Genomic DNA, 20,975 nt, shown 5'->3' with positions numbered 1-20,975 from the left:
AACATTCATTTTTATTTTTAAGTTTTATTAAAAATATTTTCTTTAATTTTTTTCTACTATAATCTTTACTTCTGTGTAAATTTATTCATATCCTATTTTACTCCCATCACCTCATTTTAGTCTACTTCAATGCATTCATTTTTTCAAATTCTCAAACAATTTCCTTCCCCCTCAACATTTTTTTCCTCTAATCTGTCAAACCATGTCAACACCCAGACCAAAACACACCTAGGATCTAGCATCATTTATTAGATTTTGTGTGTATGTGTGTGTGTGTGTGTGTTTAATTTTTTCATTTTAATATTTTTTTAATGTTAATTTTTCTGCCTCATTAATTCCTTTCTCCCTCCAAAATGACAAAATGAAGGAATTCACCCGAAAAGAAAGAGCACAAAGAAACGACATCCAGGGATTTAGCCAACACAGATACAAGCAAGAAGTCTGAACCAGAATTTAGAATCACAATAGTAAGAATACTAGCTATAGTCAAAAATAGATTAGAATCCCTTTCTGCAGACATAAAAGGAGTAAAAAAATAGCCAAAATGAAATTTAAGATGTTGTAACTGAGCTGCAATCATGGAAACATGCAGCAGAGGCAAGGATGGATGAGGCAGAACAGAGAATCAACGATGTAGAGGACAAACTTATAGAGAATTATGAAGCAGGAAAAAAGAGGGATACTAAGGCAAAAAAGCATGATTTAACAATTAGAGATATCAGTGACTCATTAAAAAGGAACAACATCGGGGCGCCTGGGTGGCTCATTTGGTTGAGCGTCCGACTTCGGCTCAGGTCATGATCTCGCGGTCCGTGAGTTCGAGCCCCGCGTCGGGCTCTGTGCTGACGGCTCAGAGCCTGGAGCGTGTTTCCGATGCTGGGTCTCCCTCTCTCTCTGACCCTCCCCCATTCATGCTCTGTCTCTCTCTGTCTCAAAAATACATAAACGTTAAAAAAAATTAAAAGAAGAAAAGGAACAATATCAGAATCATAGGGGTCCCAGAAGAGGAAGAGAGATAAATAGGGGTAGAAGGGTTATGTGAGCAAATCATAGCGGAAAACTTTCCTAACCTGGGGAAAGACACAGACATCAAAATCCAGGAAACACAGAGGACCCCCATTAGATTCAACAAAACCCTACCATCAACAAGGCATATCATAGTCAAATTCACAAAATGCTCAGGCAAGGAGAGAATCATGAAAGCAGCAAGGGAAAAAAAAGGCCCTAACCCACAAGGGAAGACAGATCAGATTTGCAGCAGACCTTCCACAGAAACTTGGCAGGCCAGAAAGGCACGGCAAGATATGTTCAGTGTCCTAAATCAGAAAATATGCAGCCAAGAATTCTTTATCCAGCAAGGCTGTCATTCAAAATAGAAGGAGAGATAAAAATTTTCCCACACAAACAAAAACTAAAAGAGTTTGTGACCACTAAACCAGCCCTGCAAAAAATTTTAAGGGGGATTCTCTGAGGGGAGAAAAGATGAAAATATAAATAAGTAAGTAAGTAAGTAAATAAATAAATAAATACCCAAAGCAACAAAGATTAGAAAGGACCAGAGAACACCACCAACTTTACAAGCATCATAATGGCAATCAATTCATACCTTTCAGTACTCACTTTAAACGTCAATGGACTCAATGCTCCAATCAAAAGACATAGGGTAACAGAATGGATAAGAAAACATGATCCATCTATATGCTGTTTATAAGAGACCCACTTCACACCTAAAGACGCCTTCAGACTGAAAATAAGGGGATGGAGAGCCATCTATCATGCTAATGGTCAACAAAAGAAAGCCAGAGTAGCCATACTTGCATCAGACGATCTAGGCTTTAAAATAAGGGCTGTAACAAGAGATGCAGAAGGGAATTATATCATAATTAAGGGGTCTACCCACCAAGAAGACCTAACAATTGTAAACATTTATGCGCCAAATGTGTTAGCACCCAAATATGTAAATCAGTTAATCACAAACATAAAGAAACTCATTGATGGTAATACCATAATACTAGGAGACTTCAACACCCCACTCACAGCAATGGACAGATCATCTAATCAAAAAATCCACAAGGAAACAATGGCTTTGAATGACACACTGGACCAGATGGACTTAACAGATATATTCAGAACATCTCATCCTAAAGCAGCAGAATATACATTCTTCCCCAGTGCACATGGAACATTCTCCAGAATAGACCACGTACTGGGACACAAATCAACCCTCAGCAAGTACAAAAACATTGAGATCATACCATGCATATTTTCAGCCCACAACACTATGGCACTCAAAATGAACCATAAGAAAAAATTTGGAAAGGTAACACATACTTGGAGACTGAAGAACATCCTACTAAAGAATTAATGGGCTAACCAAGCAGTTAAAGAGGAAATTAAGAAGTATATGGAAGTGAATGAAAATGATAATACCACAACCCCAAATCTCTGGGACGCAGCCAAGGGGGTCATAGGAGGAAAGTATATAGCAATCCAGGCCTTCCTAAAGAAGGAAGAAAGATCTCAGATACACAACCTAACCTTACACCTTAAGGAGCTGGAAAAAAGAACAGCAAATAAAACCCCAAACCTGCAGAAGACAGGAAATAATAAAGATTAGAGCAGAAAGTAATGCTATCGAAACGAAAACAAAACACAAAACAAAACAAAACCAAAGAGTAGAATAGATCAATGAATCCAGAAGCTGGCTCTTCGAAAGAATTAACAAAATTGATAAACCACTAGCCACTTTGATCAAAAAGAAAAAGGAAAGGACCCAAATAAATGAAATCAAGAATGAAAGAGGAGAGATCACAACCAACACAGCAGGAATTAAAACAATAATAAGAGAATATTACGAGCAATTATATGCCAATAAAATGGGCAATCTGGAAGAAAGGGGAATTGTCCTAGAAACATATACACTACATATACATGTACACTACACTACTAGGAATTGTCCTAGAAACATATACACTACCAAAGTGGAAACAGGAAGAAAGAGAAAATTTGAACAGACCCATAACCAGTAAGGAAATCGATTAGTAATCCAAAATCTGCCAAAAAACAAGAGTCCAGGGCCAGATGGCTTTCCAGGGGAATTCTACCAAACAATTAAGGGAGAGTTAACACCTATTCTCTTAAAGCTGTTCCAAAAAATAGAAATGGAAGGAAAACTTCCAAACGCTTTCTACAAAGCCAGCATTACCTTGATTCCAAAACCAGACAGACACCCCACTAAAAAGGAGAACCATAGACCAATTACCCTGATGAACATGGATGCAAAAATCCTCAACAAGGTATTAGCCAACCAGATCCAACAATACATTAAAAAAATTATTCACCACGACCAAGTGGGATTTACACCTGGGATGCAGGGCTGGTTCAACATCCACAAAACAATTAACATGATTCATCACATCAATAAAAGAAAGGACAAGAACCATATGATCCTCTCAATAGATTCAAAGAAAGCATTTGACAACATACAGCATGCTTTCTTGATAAAATCCCCCAAGAAAGTAGGGATAGAAGGAGCATACCTCGAGATCATTAAAGCCACATATGAACGACCCAACACTAATATCATCCTCAATGGGGAAAAACTGAGAGCTTTCCCCCTAAGGTCAGGAACAAGGCAGGGATGTTCACTCTCACCACTGGTATTCAGCATAGTATTGGAAGTCTTAGCCTCAGCAATCAGGCAACACAAGGAAATAAAAGGCATCCAAATCGGCCAGGGGGAGGTCACACTTTCACTCTTGACAGATGACACGGTACTCTATATGGAGAACCCAAAAGATTCCAACAGAAAACTGCTAGAATTGATTCACGAATTCAGCAAAGTTGCAAGATATAAAATCAACGCACAGAAATCGGTTGCATTCCTATACACCAACAACGAAGCGACAGAAAGAGAAATCAAGGAATCGATCCCATTTACAGTTGCACAAGAAACGATAAAATACCTAGGAATAAATCTAACCAAAGAGGTGACAAATCTATGCGCTGAAAACTATAGACAGTTTATGAAAGAAATTGAAGAAGATAAAAAAAAATGGAAAAAGAGTCCATGCTGCTGGATAGGAAGAACAAATATTGTTAGAATGTGGATACTACGCAAAGCAATCTACATATTCAATGCAATCCCTATCAAAATAACACCAGCATTCTTCACAGAGCTAGAACAAATAATCCTAAAATTTGTATGGAGTCAGAAAAGACCCCAAATAGCCAAAGCGATCTTGAAAAAGAAAACCAAAGCAGGAGGCATCACAATCCCACACTTCAAGCTATACTACAAAGCTGTAATCATCAAGACCATATGGTACTGGCACAAGAACAGACACTCAGATCAATGGAACAGAATAGAGAACCAAGAATTGGACAGACACATGTATGGCCAACTAGTCTTTGACAAAGCAGGAAGAGTATCCAATGGAAAAAAAGACAGTCTCTTTATCAAATGGTGCTGGGAGAACTGGACAGCAACATGCATAAGAATGAAACTGGACAACTTTCTTACACCATACACAAAACTAAACTCAAAATGGATGAAAGACCTAAATGTGAGACAGGAAAGAATCAGAACCCTAGAGGAGAGAGCTGGCAACAACCTCTTTGACCTCAGCTGCAGCAATCTCTTGCTCGACACATCTCCAAAGGCAAGGGAATTAAAAGCAAAAATGAACTATTGGGACCTCATCAAGATAAAAAGTTTCTGCACTGCAAAGAAAACAATCAACAAAACCAATAGGCAACTAACAGAATGGGAAAAGATATTTGCAAATGACATATCTGATAAAGGGTTAGTATCCAAAATCTATAAAGAACTTACCAAACTCAACACCCATAAAACAAATAATCCAGTGAAAAAATAGGCAGAAGGCATGAATAGACACTTTTCCAAAGAATACATCCAGATGGCCAACAAACACATGAAGAAATGCTCAACATCACTTATCATCAGGGAAATACAAATCAAAACCACATTGAGATACCACCTTACACAGAGTGGCTAAAATGAACAACTCGGGAAACTACAGATGCTGGCCAGGATGTGGAGAAATGGGAACCCTCTTGCAATGTTGGTAGGGGAATGAAAACTGGTGCAGCTGCTCTGGAAAACAGTGTGGAGGTTACTCAAAAAATTAAAACCTAGGATTACCCTGTGACCCAGCAATAGCACTACTAGGGATTTATCCAAGGGATACAGAAGTGCTGATGCATAGGCGCACATGTACTTCCATGTTTATAGCAGTGCTTTCAACAATAACCAAATTATGGAAAGAGCCTAAATGCTCATCAACTGATGAATGGATAAAGAAGATGTGGTTTATATATACAATGGGGCAATACTTGGCAATGAGAAAGAATGAACTCTGGCCATTTGCAGCAACATGGATGGAACTGGAGGGTATTATGGTAAGTGAAATAAGCCAGGCAGAGAAACACAGCAATATTTTTCTAGATATGTCTCCTGAGGAAACAAAAGAAAAACAAACTATTGGGGTTACACCAATGTAAAAAAAAAAACCCTGCACAGGTAAAAAATCTATTCACAAAACTAAGAGAAAATCTATTGAATGTGAGTAGATATTTGCTAGTGATATGTGTGATCTAGGGTTAGTATCCAAAATACATAAAGAACTTGTACAACTCAACACCCCAAAAAGCAAATAATCCAATTAAAAAATGGGCAGAAGAGGGGCGCCTGGGTGGCTCAGTCGGTTAAGCGTCCGACTTCAGCTCAGGTCACGATCTCACGGTCCGTGAGTTTGAGCCCCGCGTCAGGCTCTGGGCTGATGGCTCAGAGCCTGGAGCCTGCTTCCGATTCTGTGTCTCCCTCTCTCTCTGCCCTTTCCCCGTTCATGCTCTGTCTCTCTCTGTCTCAAAAATAAATAAACGTTAAAAAAAAATTTTAAAAAATGGGCAGAATATATGAACAGATATTTCTCCAAAGAAGACATCCAGATAGCCAATAGACACATGAAGAGTTGGTCACTATCACTCATCATCAGGGAAATACAAATCAAAACCGTAAGGAGATATCACCTCACATCTGTTGGAATGGCTAAAATTTAAAAAAAAAACATAAGAAATAACAAGTGTTGGTGAGATTGTGGAGAAAAAGGAACCCTGGTACACTCTTGGTGGGAGTGCAAATTGATGGGACCACTATGGAAACAGTATAGAGGTTCTTCCAAAGCTAAAAACTGAATTAGCATATGATCCAGCAATTCTACTACTGAAAATTTACTCAAAAATGTGAAAACACTACACTATAATGAACAGATGCATCCAGCCTGAAGTTTACTGCAGCATTATTTATACTAGCCAAGATACGGAAGCAGCACAAGGGGCCATGGATAGATGAATAAAAGAAGATGTGGTGTATATATATATATGTACAAGGAAATATATATATATATACACAAGGAAGTATTACTAAGCCACAAAAAGGACAGAAATCTCACCATTTGCCACAACATGGATGGAGCTAGAGAATATTATGGTAAATGAAATAAGGCAGAGAAAGACAAATATCCTATGATTTCACACATTGGTGGAATTTAAGAAACAAAACAAATGAAACAAGAAAAAAGGGACTAATGAAAAGACAGACTTTTTAAATGTTTATTTTATTTTTGAGAGAGACAAAGTGCAAGCAGGGGAGGGGCAGAGAGAGAGGAAGACACAGAATCTGAAAAAGGCTCTGGGCTCCGAGCTGTCAGCACAGAGCCTGACACAGGGCTCGAACTCATGAACTGCCGAGATCATGACCTGAGCCCAAGTCGAAGACTTTTAACCAACTGAGCCACCCAGGCTCCCCTCAGACTTTTAACAATAGAGAACACACTGCTGGTTACCAGAAGGGAGGTGGGTGGGGGACAGGGGAAATGGGTGAAGAGGAGTAGGATTATCCTTATATTGATGAGCACTGAGTAATGCATAGAATTTTTCAATCGCTATATTGTACACCTGGAACTAATATAACACTGTACGTTCAATGGAATTTTGAAAAACCAACCAAAGGGAAAGAAAACACCAACTCAGTGCACCAAAATGTATAGTTCTCGGTTTATGTGTTTTTTTCCTCCAGTGTAGACTAAAAGCTCCTGGAATAAAATGATTGCATTGTGAACACTGTATTTTCATGAGTGCAGCAAGGTTCTTGGATCCAGGCTGGTGCTAAGTGACGGGTGAGTGAATACATTTTTTAATTTTTTAATTTAAAATTTTTAAAAAAATATTTATTATTTTGAGAGAGAGTGAGGGTGTGAGCAGGGGAGGGGCAGAGAGAGACGGAGACACAGAATCTGAAGCAGGTGCCAGGCTCCGAGCTTTCAGCACAGACCTGGACACAGGGCTCGAACTCACAGACCTCGAGATCATGACCTGAGCCAAAGTCGGACGCTTAACTGACTGAGTCCCTCAGGCGCCCCTGGCCTGTGAGTATATTAATGCAAGTCACACAGACAGGGAATTCTTCAGATGTTTCAATGTCCTACAGTCTCTGTGGTGGCAACTGGTTCCTCCCTCAGAATAATGGCGAATTGGTGGGTGCTGACACTGTTACACAGGCAATCATGGGGGAATCTGGAAAAGCAAATAGAGCAAGAGTTAAAAAGGAAACCATGGGCACAAAATGGCGGCTTGGGCCAGGCCAACTCCCCAAACCTTGTTGAACAGCTAACCTAAGTGCAGTTCCAACCTTGCCCAGAAATGTAAGTCTTCCCCTGTCAGTGAGGAATCCTCTGGTGAGTGCCAATAAGGTCCTCTGTCACATGGACCCTCTCCCTCTCCATCCCACAAGGAGGGGAGGTCATCTGCATGATTAGACCCCTATCTTCCCAATTAAGGGAAGGTGACCTTCAAATCAATCTGCTTGATATTGTATTTGAACACAGGCAGTGAGAAGTCAGAGATGTGAATGGGCTGGGGTGGGGGTGACACAGGGAAGGAAGTCCATAGGGAGTGACCCAAGGGCACGAGGGACAGGGTGACAGCAGGCTCCAGGGCTGGGTGCTGGGGAGCCATGTGTCTTCATGGGTTACTGTCTGGATGAGGAGAAAAGGCACGAGAGGTAGGGTCCCTTTTCCATGCCATGCAAGACTTGCTCCCCAGCACTCGAATTAGGGCCTCAGGGAGCACAATGGAGGCTGGTGACAGTGAGAAGCTGGAAGCTGAGAGGAGGGTCAGACCCGGAGGGGAAGTGAGAGTCTGAGTAGGTGTCCAGGGTTGAGGGCGGAGCCCATTTGCATTGTCGCGGAGACTCAGGGCAGGCGTGTGTGTTGAGAAGGAAGTCAGAAGAGAGGGGCTGCGTGTGGGGAGGTTTGTGAGAACAGACGCCAAAGACCCACTTTCCGAGAGAAAGAAAGAACATCTGCACATAAGATGCTGTTGTTGCAACTGGTGTTGCTCACGGTTCTTGTCCCAGGTGGTGACACTGACGACGGTGAGGACTCCCGGTGGGAACGTGTGTCTGTGTGTGTGTGTGTGTGTGTGCGCGCGCGCGCGTGTGCGCATGTGTGTCATATGTGCACACGTGTGCAAGTCTGTGCGTACTGTGCAAGTGTGTACACATGTGTGCATGTGTGTGCTTGTGTGTCTGCATGTGTGTGTAAGTGTGTGCATATAGGTCCCTGTGTGTGAGTCTCTGTGTCCGCATGTGTGTATGTATGTCTGTTTGCATATTTACCTATGTGTGTGCATACATGTATAAATCTGAGTGTGTGGGTGTGTCAGTGGGTTTGTGTACATACCTGTGTGTGCACTTGTGGTGTAGGTTCCCCGCCACACACCTGGGGAGTGAGGGATGTCAGCCTGGTTCCTTCCTGAGCGTCTCTGACGCCAGGTCCCTCTGCCCTTCTAAATGAAGGGTATGAAGCTCGGGACTCCTGGGCAGCACATGTCTCCAGAGAGAACTATGGCTCCCTGTCCTCCGGATTTTGGTGGCCTCCCTGGCACCTCAATTTTGCATTCTCTGTCCTTCCCAATGCCATTCTCTTCCTCAGTCTATCTGTTCCTGTGGCACAGATTTCCAGGAGCCAGTCTCTTTTCGAACCATCTTGACAACATCCTTTTACAACCATTCCTGGACACAAAATCTGGGCTCAGTTTGGCTGGATGGGCTGCAGACTCATGGCTGGGACAGCAAGACGGGAGCTTTCAGTTTTTTGCGGCCCTGGTCCAGGAGCAACTTCAGCAATGAGGAGCTAATGGAACAAGAAAAGTCATTTTATACATTCTCCATCAGATTTCCTCTGATCTTTCAGGACCATGTCAGTCAATGGCAGCTTGAATGTGAGTTCAGTTCCCTCGGGGCAGGTGGGATAGAGGTGGCCGGTGTGTGAGTCTCTTGAGTTTCTTTTTCCTCCAGGAAAGAGCCCCCACTGGCTTCTGAACCTCATGTGTTCCATCATAAAATGTTCAGGGGGCCGAAACTAGGACCTGATCTTGAAAAGCTGCATGTTCTCTGCTACTTCCCCTCGTCTCATTGACCTCAGGCTGTGCTCGCGTTTCTCCACTAGTTTCTCCTGTGATTACCCCATTCCCTGGCCTCTAGCCAGGCACATCCCTCTCTTTCACTGTGTGACAGATCCTTGAAATGTGCTTTTCTCCCCATTCAATCCCGTCAGCAAACTTTGTCTATGTGTTCCCTATACCCAGTGCTCTCCCTTCACCCTAGATGATTTTATCCCAGCTCTCTCACGGAGCTCTCCCCTGTTCTCTGCCCACATCCTTCCTGTTTCCCCTAAAACATTTGTTCCATCTCCAGTAATTTACCTCTACCTCTGTCTCCAGTGACCACCACTTCCCATCGGTCTGAACTTCCACTCAAACCAAACTTTGTTCCATTCCCTCCAATATGCTCAACTTCTCCCTCTGATTCACCCATCGTTGGCTTCTACTCACTTCATTTCATCTCTTTCCCTCCCCCTTCTTGTAACCCAGAGCCTCACTTTTCAGATCCCTTTCAGGTACAGGTGGCAAAAGGCTGTGGGCTACATGTTGGGGAACAGTCAGTAGGCTTCATGCAGATTGCATATGAAGGATCAGATCTCGTGAGCTTCCAGAACATGTCATGGTGGCCATCTCCAAAGGGAGGAAGGAGGGCTCAGCAGGTCTCCAAACTATTCAATCAGTACCATGTGGTCAACTTACGAATACAAGCAAGTATTAATGACGCCTGCCCCCGTTTCCTCTTGGGTCTTCTTGATGCAGGAAAGGAAGATCTTCAGCGACAAGGTCAGTCCTGCTTCCTCTTTCCAAGAATTCTCACTCTGCATTCAGAAATTTGCACCATTTCCTCAAATTCAGGGGAGAAGGAGGCAAGGGAGAGAGGTGATGATGGTGATAGGTTTCTAGAGGTGGAAAGATGTGTGTATCTAAAGCGATGTGAAATCTACCTTCTCAGTCTGAGAATTCCTGTCCTGTCTCTGCAGTGAGGCCAGAAGCCTGGCTGTCCACTGGCCCCAGTCCCAGTCCTGGTCGTCTGCTCCTCGTGTGCCACGTCTCTGGTTTCTACCCAAAGCCAGTGTGGGTGACGTGGATGCGGGGTGACCAGGACCACCAGGGCACCCGACGAGGCGACGTCTTGCCCCATGCTGACGGGACATGGTATCTTCAGACATCCTTGGACGTGGAAGCCAGAGAGGCATCTGGCCTGTCGTGCCGAGTGAGACACAGCAGTCTAGGAGGCCAGGACATGGTCCTCTACTGGGGTGAGAAAGGGTAGGGGTCTAGCTGGGAAAAGGGGTGGGTGGTCCTGAAGCAGAGCAGGAGAGTGAGATGAAACATTTGGGATTCTAGGGACTCCAGACCATAAAGGACAGAAATGTAAGAACCCAAGAAATGGAGAGCTGAGGGTGAGGGTCCTATGGATGTGGGAGGAAGTAAAGGGTTGGGTGAAGTCCATCACTGAACAGGGATGGGAAAAGAGAAAGAGGAAGGGTGGTTGGTGAGACAGAGGGTGACGGGAGCAAAAGGGACCAGGAAGGTGCAGTTGAACCCAGGATGGATGGGAATTGACACCCTCTGTGCACCGAACCCACAGAGCAGCACCGCCCCGTGGGCTTGGTCTTCCTGGCGGCGGTCGTGCCCCTGGTGCTTCTGCCAGGTCTTGCGTTCTGGCTCTGGAAGCGCTGGTAAGACTCTGGAACCATGTTTCTGCTCTTTCCCAACTGTGTCTTTCCCCTTGTGTCTGTCCTCACCTTTCCTCCTCTCAGTGCTCCTCTCCCTGCAGTCCTCACCTCCACCTGCTGCAGAGCATTTCCAATCTGTTCCTCCCAGGAAATCACACTGGAGACCTCAGTGCACTGGCCTCCCTTTGGAGAGAGATCCCAGCAGCCCAGGACCAGGACGTCCCTAAACCCAGCTCAGATGATGGACTTGCAAGTCTCTGTGTGCAGCTTTTGTCTTTTCTTTCTGCTCAGTGATCAGTTGTCAAGATGAGTTAAGTGTAATTTAGCAGAATTTGTTGTCCCACAAACCTCCATGAGCCACTGGCATCAGGCGTCACTTCCTGCAGTGAGCCGTCCCTTCTTCACAAGTCAAAGAAGTTTTTGCTTGGCGGGAATTAGCCCTACGTTTTCCTGCACTTGCAAATCTATTCCTGACTCCCAGCCCTTGTTACCAACAGTTAGGGTCCTTTCCCTTCTAATTCTTAGGACTTTAGAGATGAGGTCCATGTCTTTTTAATATTTGTAACCTTGGCAAGGAATCTCCCCTGCATGGAATATGTCCTCAATAAAATCTGTGTTGCAGTTTTGTCAATATCATAGGTTTTTCTTTTTCTTTTGCATCGTGACATGTTTGTAGTAGTTGAGACATTTGCACATGTGGACATTCACGGAAAATAACGTTGAGGATGGGAGAGGTGGCAAAGGTGAAAATTATTGGGAAAGGGAGAGCAAATTATGGGACTTCCCCAAACGTCTCTCCTAAATTAGGCTTGTTGACTGGTTCTCAAGGGTCCAGTCCACCTTGTCACCCTCGCATGGCTGCCATGCGATGTTTGATTGGTTGAGTCCACCCCCAGGTGTAGCCCTGGGCTCCGATCACCTTGAGTCTCTCAGGAGAAAGTATCCTTGACAATGTGACAGGATGACGGATGGGCAGGTTACATCAAGTTCAGGCCAAGACAGAAGCTACTTGTCCTTGTTCAGAGTGATGGTTCAGGGCTAGACGCCTGCTCCAGGTGGCTCAGGTCACAGGCATTATGACTCTTGTGGTCAATGGCAGGGAAGGAGATGGTGTCTCTTGTCCTGGATAATAAGGCTGGGGTATGAAGCCTGAAACAACTACAACCCATTTTTCAGCATCAGGGAAGCAAGGCTGAGGATGACACCTTCATGCAAGAAGGGGGAGAAGTTGCGCACGTGACCTTTTCCAAGAGAGTGGATCCAAAGCGTTCTCATGGCAAGAATGAGAAGAAAAGAAAAGAAAAGAAAGAGAAAGGAGAGCATCCAGATGGGAGCTGGTGGCTGTGTTGCCTACTGTGCTTGTGGGCTTCGTGTCACCACGGACACACACACCACACATCAAGCGTGTACTTCATTTTATGCTCTTTAGAGAGAACAGAGTTTATTGCTCAACAATGAAAAGTATTCAAATGTGGGAGGAATGCTACATAAAATATCGATTTTCATGGTTTGCTTGAATGCAAGCTTTCTTGACCAATTCTTCATTTTCCTAACAAATGCTGCATGGCACACCAGAGGCTCTGCAGCTAAGCACGGAGGCATTCGTATCCAGCTCCCGACACGCCCCGTGTGCACTGGGCTCCCGAAGTTCTTCAGGCCTCGTCTCTGAGAAGTTGTTGGAAGACGTTCATCAGGAGGACCTTTGTTCATGTTACATGGTAGTCTCTGCTGCTCCTGTTAGTGCCGGCGGGGGTCCACGTGGCCCATCGTGCCTCCCAGGTTTCCTCCCTGGCTGGTCAGGAAGCCGCATGCTGTACAAAGGTACAATTTTCATTTAAAACGTTTTTTAATATTTTTCATTTATTTTTGAGAGCGAGCGCGCGCGAGAGAGACAGAGTTTGAGTGGGGAGGACCAGAGAGAGAGGGAGATAGAATCCGAGATAGACTACAGGCTCTGAGCTGTCAGTACAGAGTCGGACACAAGGCTCAAACTCATGGATGGTGAGATCATGACCTGAGCTGAGATCAGGCACTTAACAAACGGAGCCTCCCAAGCGCCACCCCCCCCCCCGGTTTCGTTGGTGATCATACTTCATTGAAGCCAGAAAGAGCAGCCACAATGAAACCAAAACATCAGGAAACTGAAGGCAGACACACAGACCCACAGAAGGGACTGGAGCCCCAACAACCCTGGGCTCCGCAGTTCCGTCAGCTGATATATTCCCAGTATGTCTTCAGCTCTACAGGGTGGATTTCTGTCTTTTGTGACTGGACACTCCTCTCTGATGGATGTGGATGTGGTCCATGGGGAGGTTGGGCTAATGTCTCTCTTTCTTGCAATGTTTTTCCTCACTTCTCTCTTCCTCTCCCTGAGTTCTTGAAAATATTCCTTTTCTTGCCTGCTTGCCTTTTTCTTCATGTGTCCTCATGTGTCACACTCTTACCCTGTTTTACTTGGTAATCCTGACATCTGGGTGAGGCCCCATCCTGGGTGTTCTCATGGGTTTCTAACAAACCACTGGTCAGGAATCCATTGCTGAGTAAGTGACTGGTAAAAATTCACTCCATGGTTTTCCTACAGATGACAGACAAGCTGTACCAGCCTCCATGAAGCAGGAAATGTTGTGACAATGGCAGTTAAATCCTCAACATGCAGGAATTTTCCATGGATTTCCTTTACACACAATATGTTCATTTTTTCCTTCCTACCCTCCTCCCTCCCTTCCTCCCTTCCTCCTTTCCTCCCTCCCTCCCTTCCTCTCTCCCTTTTTCCCTTCTTTACTTCCTCCCTTCCTCCCTTCCTTCCTTCCTTCCTTCCTTCCTTCCTTCCTTCCTTCCTTCCGTTATGCCCAGAATTCGTGATCCCCAAAGACCACCATGGAGCCGAGTCCGATGCAAAAGCAAAGAGCCTTTCTTCGAGCTAGCTCGAGCTCAATCCCCTACCTGCACCGACGCAGTGGTGAGATGCTGGAGAGAGCCAGTGAGTTTCAAAAGCACAAAGGTTTTATAGGGGTCTAGGGGCAGTTGGTGAGGTAATGGTTGTGGCCTTAGCTGATTGGCTGGAGAAGGGTTGTGGCCTCAGCCAATTGGCTGGGGAAGGGTCGGAGTCCCAATATGCAGGTTGCTGGGTGTGTTTTGATCGGGAAATTTGAACAGGTGAGCAGGAGGTTACTCAAGGGAAGGAGGCCTGGTCTGAGGTTTCTGCGATTTTCCTGGAAAGGGGGCCATGTCAGGGACATAGTCACTCAAGGTGGAGGACACAGAACAAGATGGAGTTGGCCGGCATAGGTCCGCTCTTTCATTCCCCCTCATCATGTAGCTTGCTGACCCAATCATGGGACCAGCTGCATTTCTATTTTGTCCTCTTCTGTTTTTAGGGGCTTGCACTTAGCACAGAGGACCATTAGTTGGATGGACCCCACGCGGTCCCTGACAAACCGGACCAGTCTGTTGATTATACAGGGTTCAAGGGTTGCTAGTATGAGCAGGATGGTGAGGGGTCTGGCAAGGGCCGAGATGAGGGTAGTTAACCAGGGAGACCAGTTGAACAAAGACTCGTATGAGGACTGAGATTATTCTCTCTCTAACTTCCGTTTTTGCAGCTGTTCCCTTATGAGGGCCATAGATTCTTTTACGACTCCCCAAGTGATCAACATAGAGGCAACATTCTTCCCCTAGGGCTGCACATAGTCCTCCTTGCTGCAGGAATAATAAGTTTAATCCCCTTCTGTTTTGGAGTACTAGTTCTGATAAGGAAGTAAGGGATTCCTGTAAATGAGAAATTGATTTTTCAATTCTTTCTATGTCTAAGTCAATGGCTGCCCTTAGGGTTCCGTAGTTTTTGTCCTGGATGATGAGTGAGGATATTCCGGTCCCCGCCCCCGCTAATCCCAATCCCAAGAGCACAGCCAGAGTTAAGGTTGTAATAGGCTCTCTTTTACTTCGGGGGTTAGCAGAGCCTAACCTGTTAAGTATTTCTCCCCACAAATGGTACACTAACTTGGGGATCAACTGCACGAGTAGGCAGAAGCTTTCTTTCGAGGCGTTAAGGACCTGGGAGTGGACACAGGGAGTAAGGCCACTGGAACAGGCCCACCATGCATTTTTGGGGGGGAGTAGATACACTGTCTCCCTGGGGACTGTTTGGGTTTCATTACAGAGATGTGATTGCTCGGGGGGTACGTGGCCTATACAAGTGCCTTGCCCCGTTACCGCCTGGAGGGTTAGCCTTGCAGTAGCCTGCTGCCATCTACAGGAGCTAGAGTTGGAGGCTGTTGTATAATTGCCTTTAATGGCAATACCTTCGTAATATGGGGGCCAGACATCTAGACAGAGCCAACAGGCCTTGGTCAGGTTGGGTCTAGAAGTGTTTAGTACCTGGTATGCTCCGACAACCGTGCTCCACAGGAGGTCTGCATCAGATAGTAAGTTGTGACCCGGGGCAGGAGATGCAGGTGACTCTCTAGTAGGGACAGGGGATGTGGAGGGCCGTGTGGCTGGGGCCTGGGTGTTTCTGGGAGTGGCCATCTGGGTGGGGGCAGGTTGGGGAACTAGTACTTGGTTGGGTCCTACCCTCGTGGTGGACTGCTGGGTAAGGGGAGTCGCTTGCATTCAGAGGGTAAATAATACTCCCTTGTCTTTGGCTCCCGACCTAACCTGGTCTTATATCCTGAGTCCCCATGTTTTTCCACTCTCCCATCCTGTTGTTTTTTTTACCTTGGCTTGTAAAGGATATAACTATGGGATTACCGCACCCCCAGACATATGGTGGTTGGGGGCCACTGGGCCGCATTACCACGATGAGATCTCTGGTGCGTGGTGGGGTCCACTAGATGTGCCCCATCGAGACACATGACCAGGGGGCGCAAAAATAGTCAGCCACGTCCCCGCATGTGCTCGAGCGAGAGTGGCCAGGGCAGACATAGAAATAAAGGTTCTGCGCATGGAATCCAGGGGCGTATGGTGACAAGGGGAACAGAGTTTGGAGATATACACAAAGTTCTGGGAACCAAGTGTCCCTGGGGTGGCTCTGGGAAGTCTGATTAAGTATTGTCCCTGAACTGGTGTCTATGATCTGCCAGGTGATGTTTTGGGGGGCATGGGGACTCTCGGCAGCATGAGCAGTGCCAAACAGAGCTAACAGAGTTACCAAATTAGGTGGGTCGAATGCGCTGTAGCTTGAGCTTGAGCGGGTTGTGGTGGTCCCAATTGACAGCCCATCGCATGACGAAGTCCTTCCGGATCGAGGAGGGGTCTGCTGGCCGAACGTGGGTGTGATGGACCCAGGTCGCGATGCCGTCTACTTTGAGAGCAGTGGGGGTTGTCAGCACCATGGTGTATGGTCCCTTCCAGGGCGGCTCGAGGGTCTCTCGGTGGTGCCTCTTGACGTAGACCCAGTCTCCTGGCCTGTACTGAAGAGGTGTCGGGGTTGGGCCAGCCTCGTAGATGGCAAGGAGGTGCGGCCAAATGTCCTCGTGCGCCCTCTGGAGCCCTCTCAAGGAAAGAAAAAGTTCTTGATCTTTAAACTCAGCAAGAAGGTTGGGAATAACAGGGGGTGGCCTGCCAAACATGATCTCGTAGGGAGTAAAACCCAGAGTGTAAGGAGTGTTTCTAACCAGGTAAAGGGTGTACGGTAGGAGGGTCACCCAGTCCCCGCCAGTCTCCATGGTTAATTTGGTAAGGGTCTCTTTTAGGGTTCTATTCATTCTTTCTACCTGTCCTGAGCTCTGGGGCCTGTAAGCACAAGGTAATTTCCAGTTTGCCCCCACCACCTTGGCTACTGCCTGTGTTACCTGCGAGATAAAAGCTGGTCCATTGTCTTATCCTACCATGGCAGGAAAACCATACCTGGGTAAGATGTCTTCTAGTAGCTTCTTAGCCACCGTCTGAGCCGTTTCATGCTTGGTTGGGTATGCCTCCACCCAGCCAGAGAAGGTGTCTGTAAATACTAAAAGATATTTAAAACCATACTTTCCTGGTTTGACTTCAGTGAAGTCGACTTCCCATTGGGCTCCCGGTCTGGTGCCTCTGAGCCTGGTTCCTTTTTTATTTGATGTGGCTCTCGCGTTGGTGAGTTGGCAGGTCTTGCAGGCAGATACAACTTGCTCTATTTTGGTGTCCTGTTGGTGCATCTTGATTCCAGCACGTCGGATTAAGTCTTTTAATTTTCGGGCCCCCATGTGAGTAGACCGATGCATGTGCTCTAATACTGAGACTCCCAGCTGGTCTGGCAGCACGAGCTCCTTGTTAGGTGTATACAACCATCCCTTTATCTCCTGGGCCATGGGGAGTTTCTTGATCCGCTGTAACTCCTCCTGGGAGTATTTGGGTTGGTCTGGTAAAACTGGGTGTCCTGGGTCTGGTAGTTGTATGGTCATGGTGGGGACTAAAGTAAGGGCTACTGACTTGGCTGCCTGGTCAGCCTTTTGATTACCTCTAGCTACTGGGTTATCAGCTTTTTGGTGCCCTTGGCAGTGGATAATGGCTAGCTTGGCAGGAAGCCATAAGGCCGTAAGCAGGTCAAGTATCTCCTGTTTATTTTTTATAGTCCGTCCTTCTGCCGTCAGTAACTCCCTCTCCTGATAAATTGCCCCATGAATATGAGCTGTGGCAAACGCATAACAGCTGTCTGTGTAGATGTTAAGCCGTTTTCCAGCTCCCAGCATCAGCGCTTTGGTGAGGGCTATGAGCTCTGCTCGCTGGGCTGACGTTCCAGAGGGTAGAGCCTCCACCCATATGGTGTCCGTTTCAGTGACCACCACTGCACGTGCATACCTGTGTCCGGCTCGTACAAAGCTGCTCCCATCAGTGAACCAAGGAGCCTGGGCATCAGGGAGGGGCCGGTGGGTCAGGTTCATCCAGAATCCATGTACTTGTTCCAGGATTCCCGCACAGTCATGTAGTGGAGCACCTAGGTCAGGATTGGGCAGCAGGGTTGCAGGATTGAGGGCTGCACTGGGGTGGAACCGCACCCATGGAGGGTTGAGTAGGAGGCTTGGTAATGAGTCATACGTGTGTTGCTCATCCATCTATCAGGAGGCTGTTTCAGGACCCCTTCAATGGCGTGTGGGGTAGTGATCCAGATCTCCTGTCCTAGGGTCAGTTTGTCTGCGTCCTTGACTAGGAGTGCTGTCGCTGCAATAATTCTTAGGCATGGCGGCCAGCCGGCAGCCATTGGGTCTAGCTTCTTGGACAGGTAAACCACTGGGTGGTTCTGGGGGCCTAAGGCTTGAGTTAGAACCCCTTTTGCTATTCCCTTATGTTCGTCTACAAAGAGGTGGAAGGGCTTCGTAATGTCTGGTAGGCCCAGGGCTGGGGCACTTAGGAGGGCCTTTTTTAACCGATTAAAGGCAGTTTCTTCTTTTTCAGCCCATTTAAATGTTTTCCCCTTTTTGGTAGCTTCATATAGGGGCCTGGCGATCTCAGCAAAACCCGGAACCCAGAGGCAGCAGTAGCTGGCCGATCCTAGGATTTCTCTTACTTCTCTTCAGGAGGTGGGAATAGGGATCTTTAGGACAGTTTCTTTTCTGGCATCTGATAACCACCACTGTCCGCCCTCCCGGATATATCCCAGGTAACTTACCCTCTCCCTGCATATCTGAGCCTTCTTCGCGGATGCCCGGTACCCTAAGGCCCCCAGGGTAGCCAGCAGGTCCTGGGTCCCTCACTCACAGTCTTTGGCCATGTCGGTAGCAACCAGGATGTCATCTATGTACTGTAGGAGGGTGAGGCCAGGGTACTCCCTTCTGTACTCACCCAGGTCCTCGTGTAGTGCCTTGTCGAAGATGGTGGGTGAATTTTTGAATTCCTGAGGTAGCCGTGTCCAGGTGAGTTGCCCACTGTAGCCCTCCTCCGGATCATGCCACTCGAAGGTGAACAAGGGTTGGCTCTGGGGTGCCAACGGCAGACTGAAGGCGTCCTTTAAATCTAGTACAGTATACCAGACCCTGGAGGGCGCCAAGGAGCTCAAGAGAGTATATGGGTTGGGAACAGTTGGGTGTATGTCTGCGACCCTCTTATTTACTTCCCGGAGGTCTTGTACCGGTCGGTAGTCATTTGTGTGAGGCTTTTTGACCGGCAGTAGGGGGTGTTCCAGGCAGACTGGCAAGGAACTAGTACCCCTAGGCTTCGTAGTCTCCGGTTGTGTGGCTGGATCCCCTTCTGGGCCTCCTGAGACATGGGGTTTTTTTGATCCTTACCTTCTGCTGTGTTGAAATCCCACTGGGGCCAAGTTAAGGGGAAGGAGGCATCTATCTGAGCCTGGTTGGTGGTGGGATTCCCGTCTGCACCTGGAACTAGTTTTCAGGCCTCATTGAGGATTCTTTCTCTTTTCCTCAGTCGTGAACAGGACCTGCAAAAGCTGCTGGCAATCGTCCTACGTGGGCTGATGAGTAAAAAGAACAGAGTCTAATAAATCAATAAGCCCTGCCAGTTTCTCGGAAAACTTAGGATTCTGAGCTTTCCAATTGTAGAGGTCACTAGTGGCGAAAGGCCAATAGTGATGGGGCTGATTCCCCTCCGCATCTAGGGGTCTGGTGGCTTGCAGGGGCAGAATAGTGGAGTCGGTGGCAGAGGCGGATTGCTCCCTCTGAGCCCTTTGTCTGGTAAAGGGCGGTCTTCCCACTGGAGCATTTCCACCTCCTGCTTTCAGAACAGTGTCTGCCTCCCCCGGAGGGGGAGGATGGTGTTCTTCCAGCATCCTAGGGGGGTTATATGGGGGAGGAAAAATTAATTCATCTTCAGTCCTCCCCCCCGTTGGACAGGGTAGAGGGGTGTTAAAGGTTGGGTAAGACCTTTCTTGTTCTCCTTCTTCTCTGTCCCCTGCAAAGCAAGAATGGGTTTTGGCTCCAGAGGGCGTGGGGCTAGGAAGGGCTTAAGCCAAGAGGGTGGGTCTTTTACAAGGTCCCGCCAAGTGATAATGTAAGGGAGCTGATCAGGATGGCCAGTCTTAGGCGGAGAGATGATATCCCTGACTCGGTGGATGGTAGGGAGGTCTCGAAGGTTCCCTCTGGTGGCCATCCAACATTGAAAGCTGGCCACTCACTAGAACAAACAACCTGCCACCGACCCTTTTGGACTTCCACACTGAGGTTGTTAGCTCTTCCCCTCACATCCTTAAAGTGATCAATCTTAATACTTAGAGGAGCAGTCTGAGTCTGTCCCATAACGTCCGTCCAGTAAGTCAACAGAACAAAACAGAGAAACACAGAAACAATCAGAGGGCCCCTAGAGACATTCTTCCAACTACGTGGAAGCAAAACTGAAAGCTAGATGATGGTCTCGTGCCAACTGGTGGGAGCGACCCGCCTCGTCTCAGACCTTTGAGGGCAATCCACGTCCCTCCAGAAGGGAGGATCGGAACGTCTTCCAAAACTCCTGCCCGTGGTCCTCCAGTGCGTCCACTTAGACCACGCCAGACACTACCAGAATTTCAGAAATGAGCTCACACAGAAAAGACGGAACAAACATAACCGTGGCCAGTCAGGCTCTCCGGGTGGGGGGTCCCTCGGGGCTCTTGGAGATCCCGGACGAGCCCCCAAATATTATGCCCAGAATTCGCGATCCCCAAAGACCACCATGGAGCCGAGTCTGATGCAAAAGCAAAGAGCCTTTCTTCGAGCTAGCTCGAGCTCAATCCCCTACCTGCACCGATGCAGCGGTGAGATGCCGTAGAGAACCAGCGAGTTTCAAAAGCACAAAGGTTTTATAGGGGTCTAGGGGCAGTTGGTGAGGTAATGGTTGTGGCCTTAGCCGATTGGCTGGGGAAGGGTTGTGGCCTCAGCCGATTGGCTGGGGAAGGGTCGTGGCCTCAGCCAATTGGCTGGGGAAGGG

At 47.0% G+C, this 20,975-nt stretch overlaps 2 protein-coding genes across 4 annotated transcripts in view; one reads left to right on the top strand and one right to left on the bottom strand.

Annotated features, from left to right (window-relative positions):
• Positions 1 to 8,127: 8,127 nt before the first annotated feature.
• The window catches only part of LOC121015546 (T-cell surface glycoprotein CD1a-like), a 59,309-nt gene continuing 46,461 nt past the window's right edge, over positions 8,128 to 20,975 (top strand). The window contains exons 1-6 of one of the 2 annotated variants that reach the window (XM_040452504.1): positions 8,128 to 8,455; positions 9,037 to 9,303; positions 9,970 to 10,248; positions 10,446 to 10,724; positions 11,057 to 11,147; positions 11,293 to 11,780. In XM_040452504.1, coding sequence (XP_040308438.1) covers positions 8,395 to 8,455; positions 9,037 to 9,303; positions 9,970 to 10,248; positions 10,446 to 10,724; positions 11,057 to 11,147; positions 11,293 to 11,371 — 1,056 coding nt within the window. In that variant the 5' untranslated portion in view covers positions 8,128 to 8,394 and the 3' untranslated portion in view covers positions 11,372 to 11,780. Of the gene's footprint in view, positions 8,456 to 9,036; positions 9,304 to 9,969; positions 10,249 to 10,445; positions 10,725 to 11,056; positions 11,148 to 11,292; positions 11,781 to 20,975 lie in introns of those variants that run through there. The other variant, XM_040452503.1, reaches the window with a different exon arrangement.
• Positions 12,555 to 17,035, bottom strand: LOC121015548 (MLV-related proviral Env polyprotein-like). 2 transcript variants are annotated; one of them, XM_040452507.1, is made up of 3 exons: positions 16,992 to 17,035; positions 14,088 to 16,555; positions 12,555 to 12,955 (listed from the first exon to the last, which is right to left on the bottom strand). In XM_040452507.1, exon 2 carries the CDS (start codon positions 15,753 to 15,755, stop codon positions 14,610 to 14,612), a length of 1,146 nt encoding a protein of 381 aa, XP_040308441.1. In that variant the 5' UTR covers positions 15,756 to 16,555; positions 16,992 to 17,035; the 3' UTR covers positions 12,555 to 12,955; positions 14,088 to 14,609. The 2 variants fall into 2 exon arrangements, with proteins under 2 accessions (XP_040308441.1, XP_040308440.1); XM_040452506.1 differs by lacking the exon at positions 16,992 to 17,035 and having other exon boundaries at positions 14,088 to 16,676.

This window comes from Herpailurus yagouaroundi, unplaced genomic scaffold, assembly GCF_014898765.1.
Source record: "Herpailurus yagouaroundi ecotype Mexico unplaced genomic scaffold, PumYag 207, whole genome shotgun sequence".
Classification (NCBI taxonomy): Eukaryota; Metazoa; Chordata; class Mammalia; order Carnivora; family Felidae; genus Herpailurus; species Herpailurus yagouaroundi.
Note: the sequence above shows the minus strand (reverse complement) of the source record. Positions and strands in the feature narration are given on the sequence as shown.

Bases quoted from the DNA above. Each gene is read 5' to 3' on its own strand.
- LOC121015548 (XM_040452507.1), bottom strand. From the start codon at position 15,755: ATGCAAGCGACTCCCCTTACCCAGCAGTCCACCACGAGGGTAGGACCC.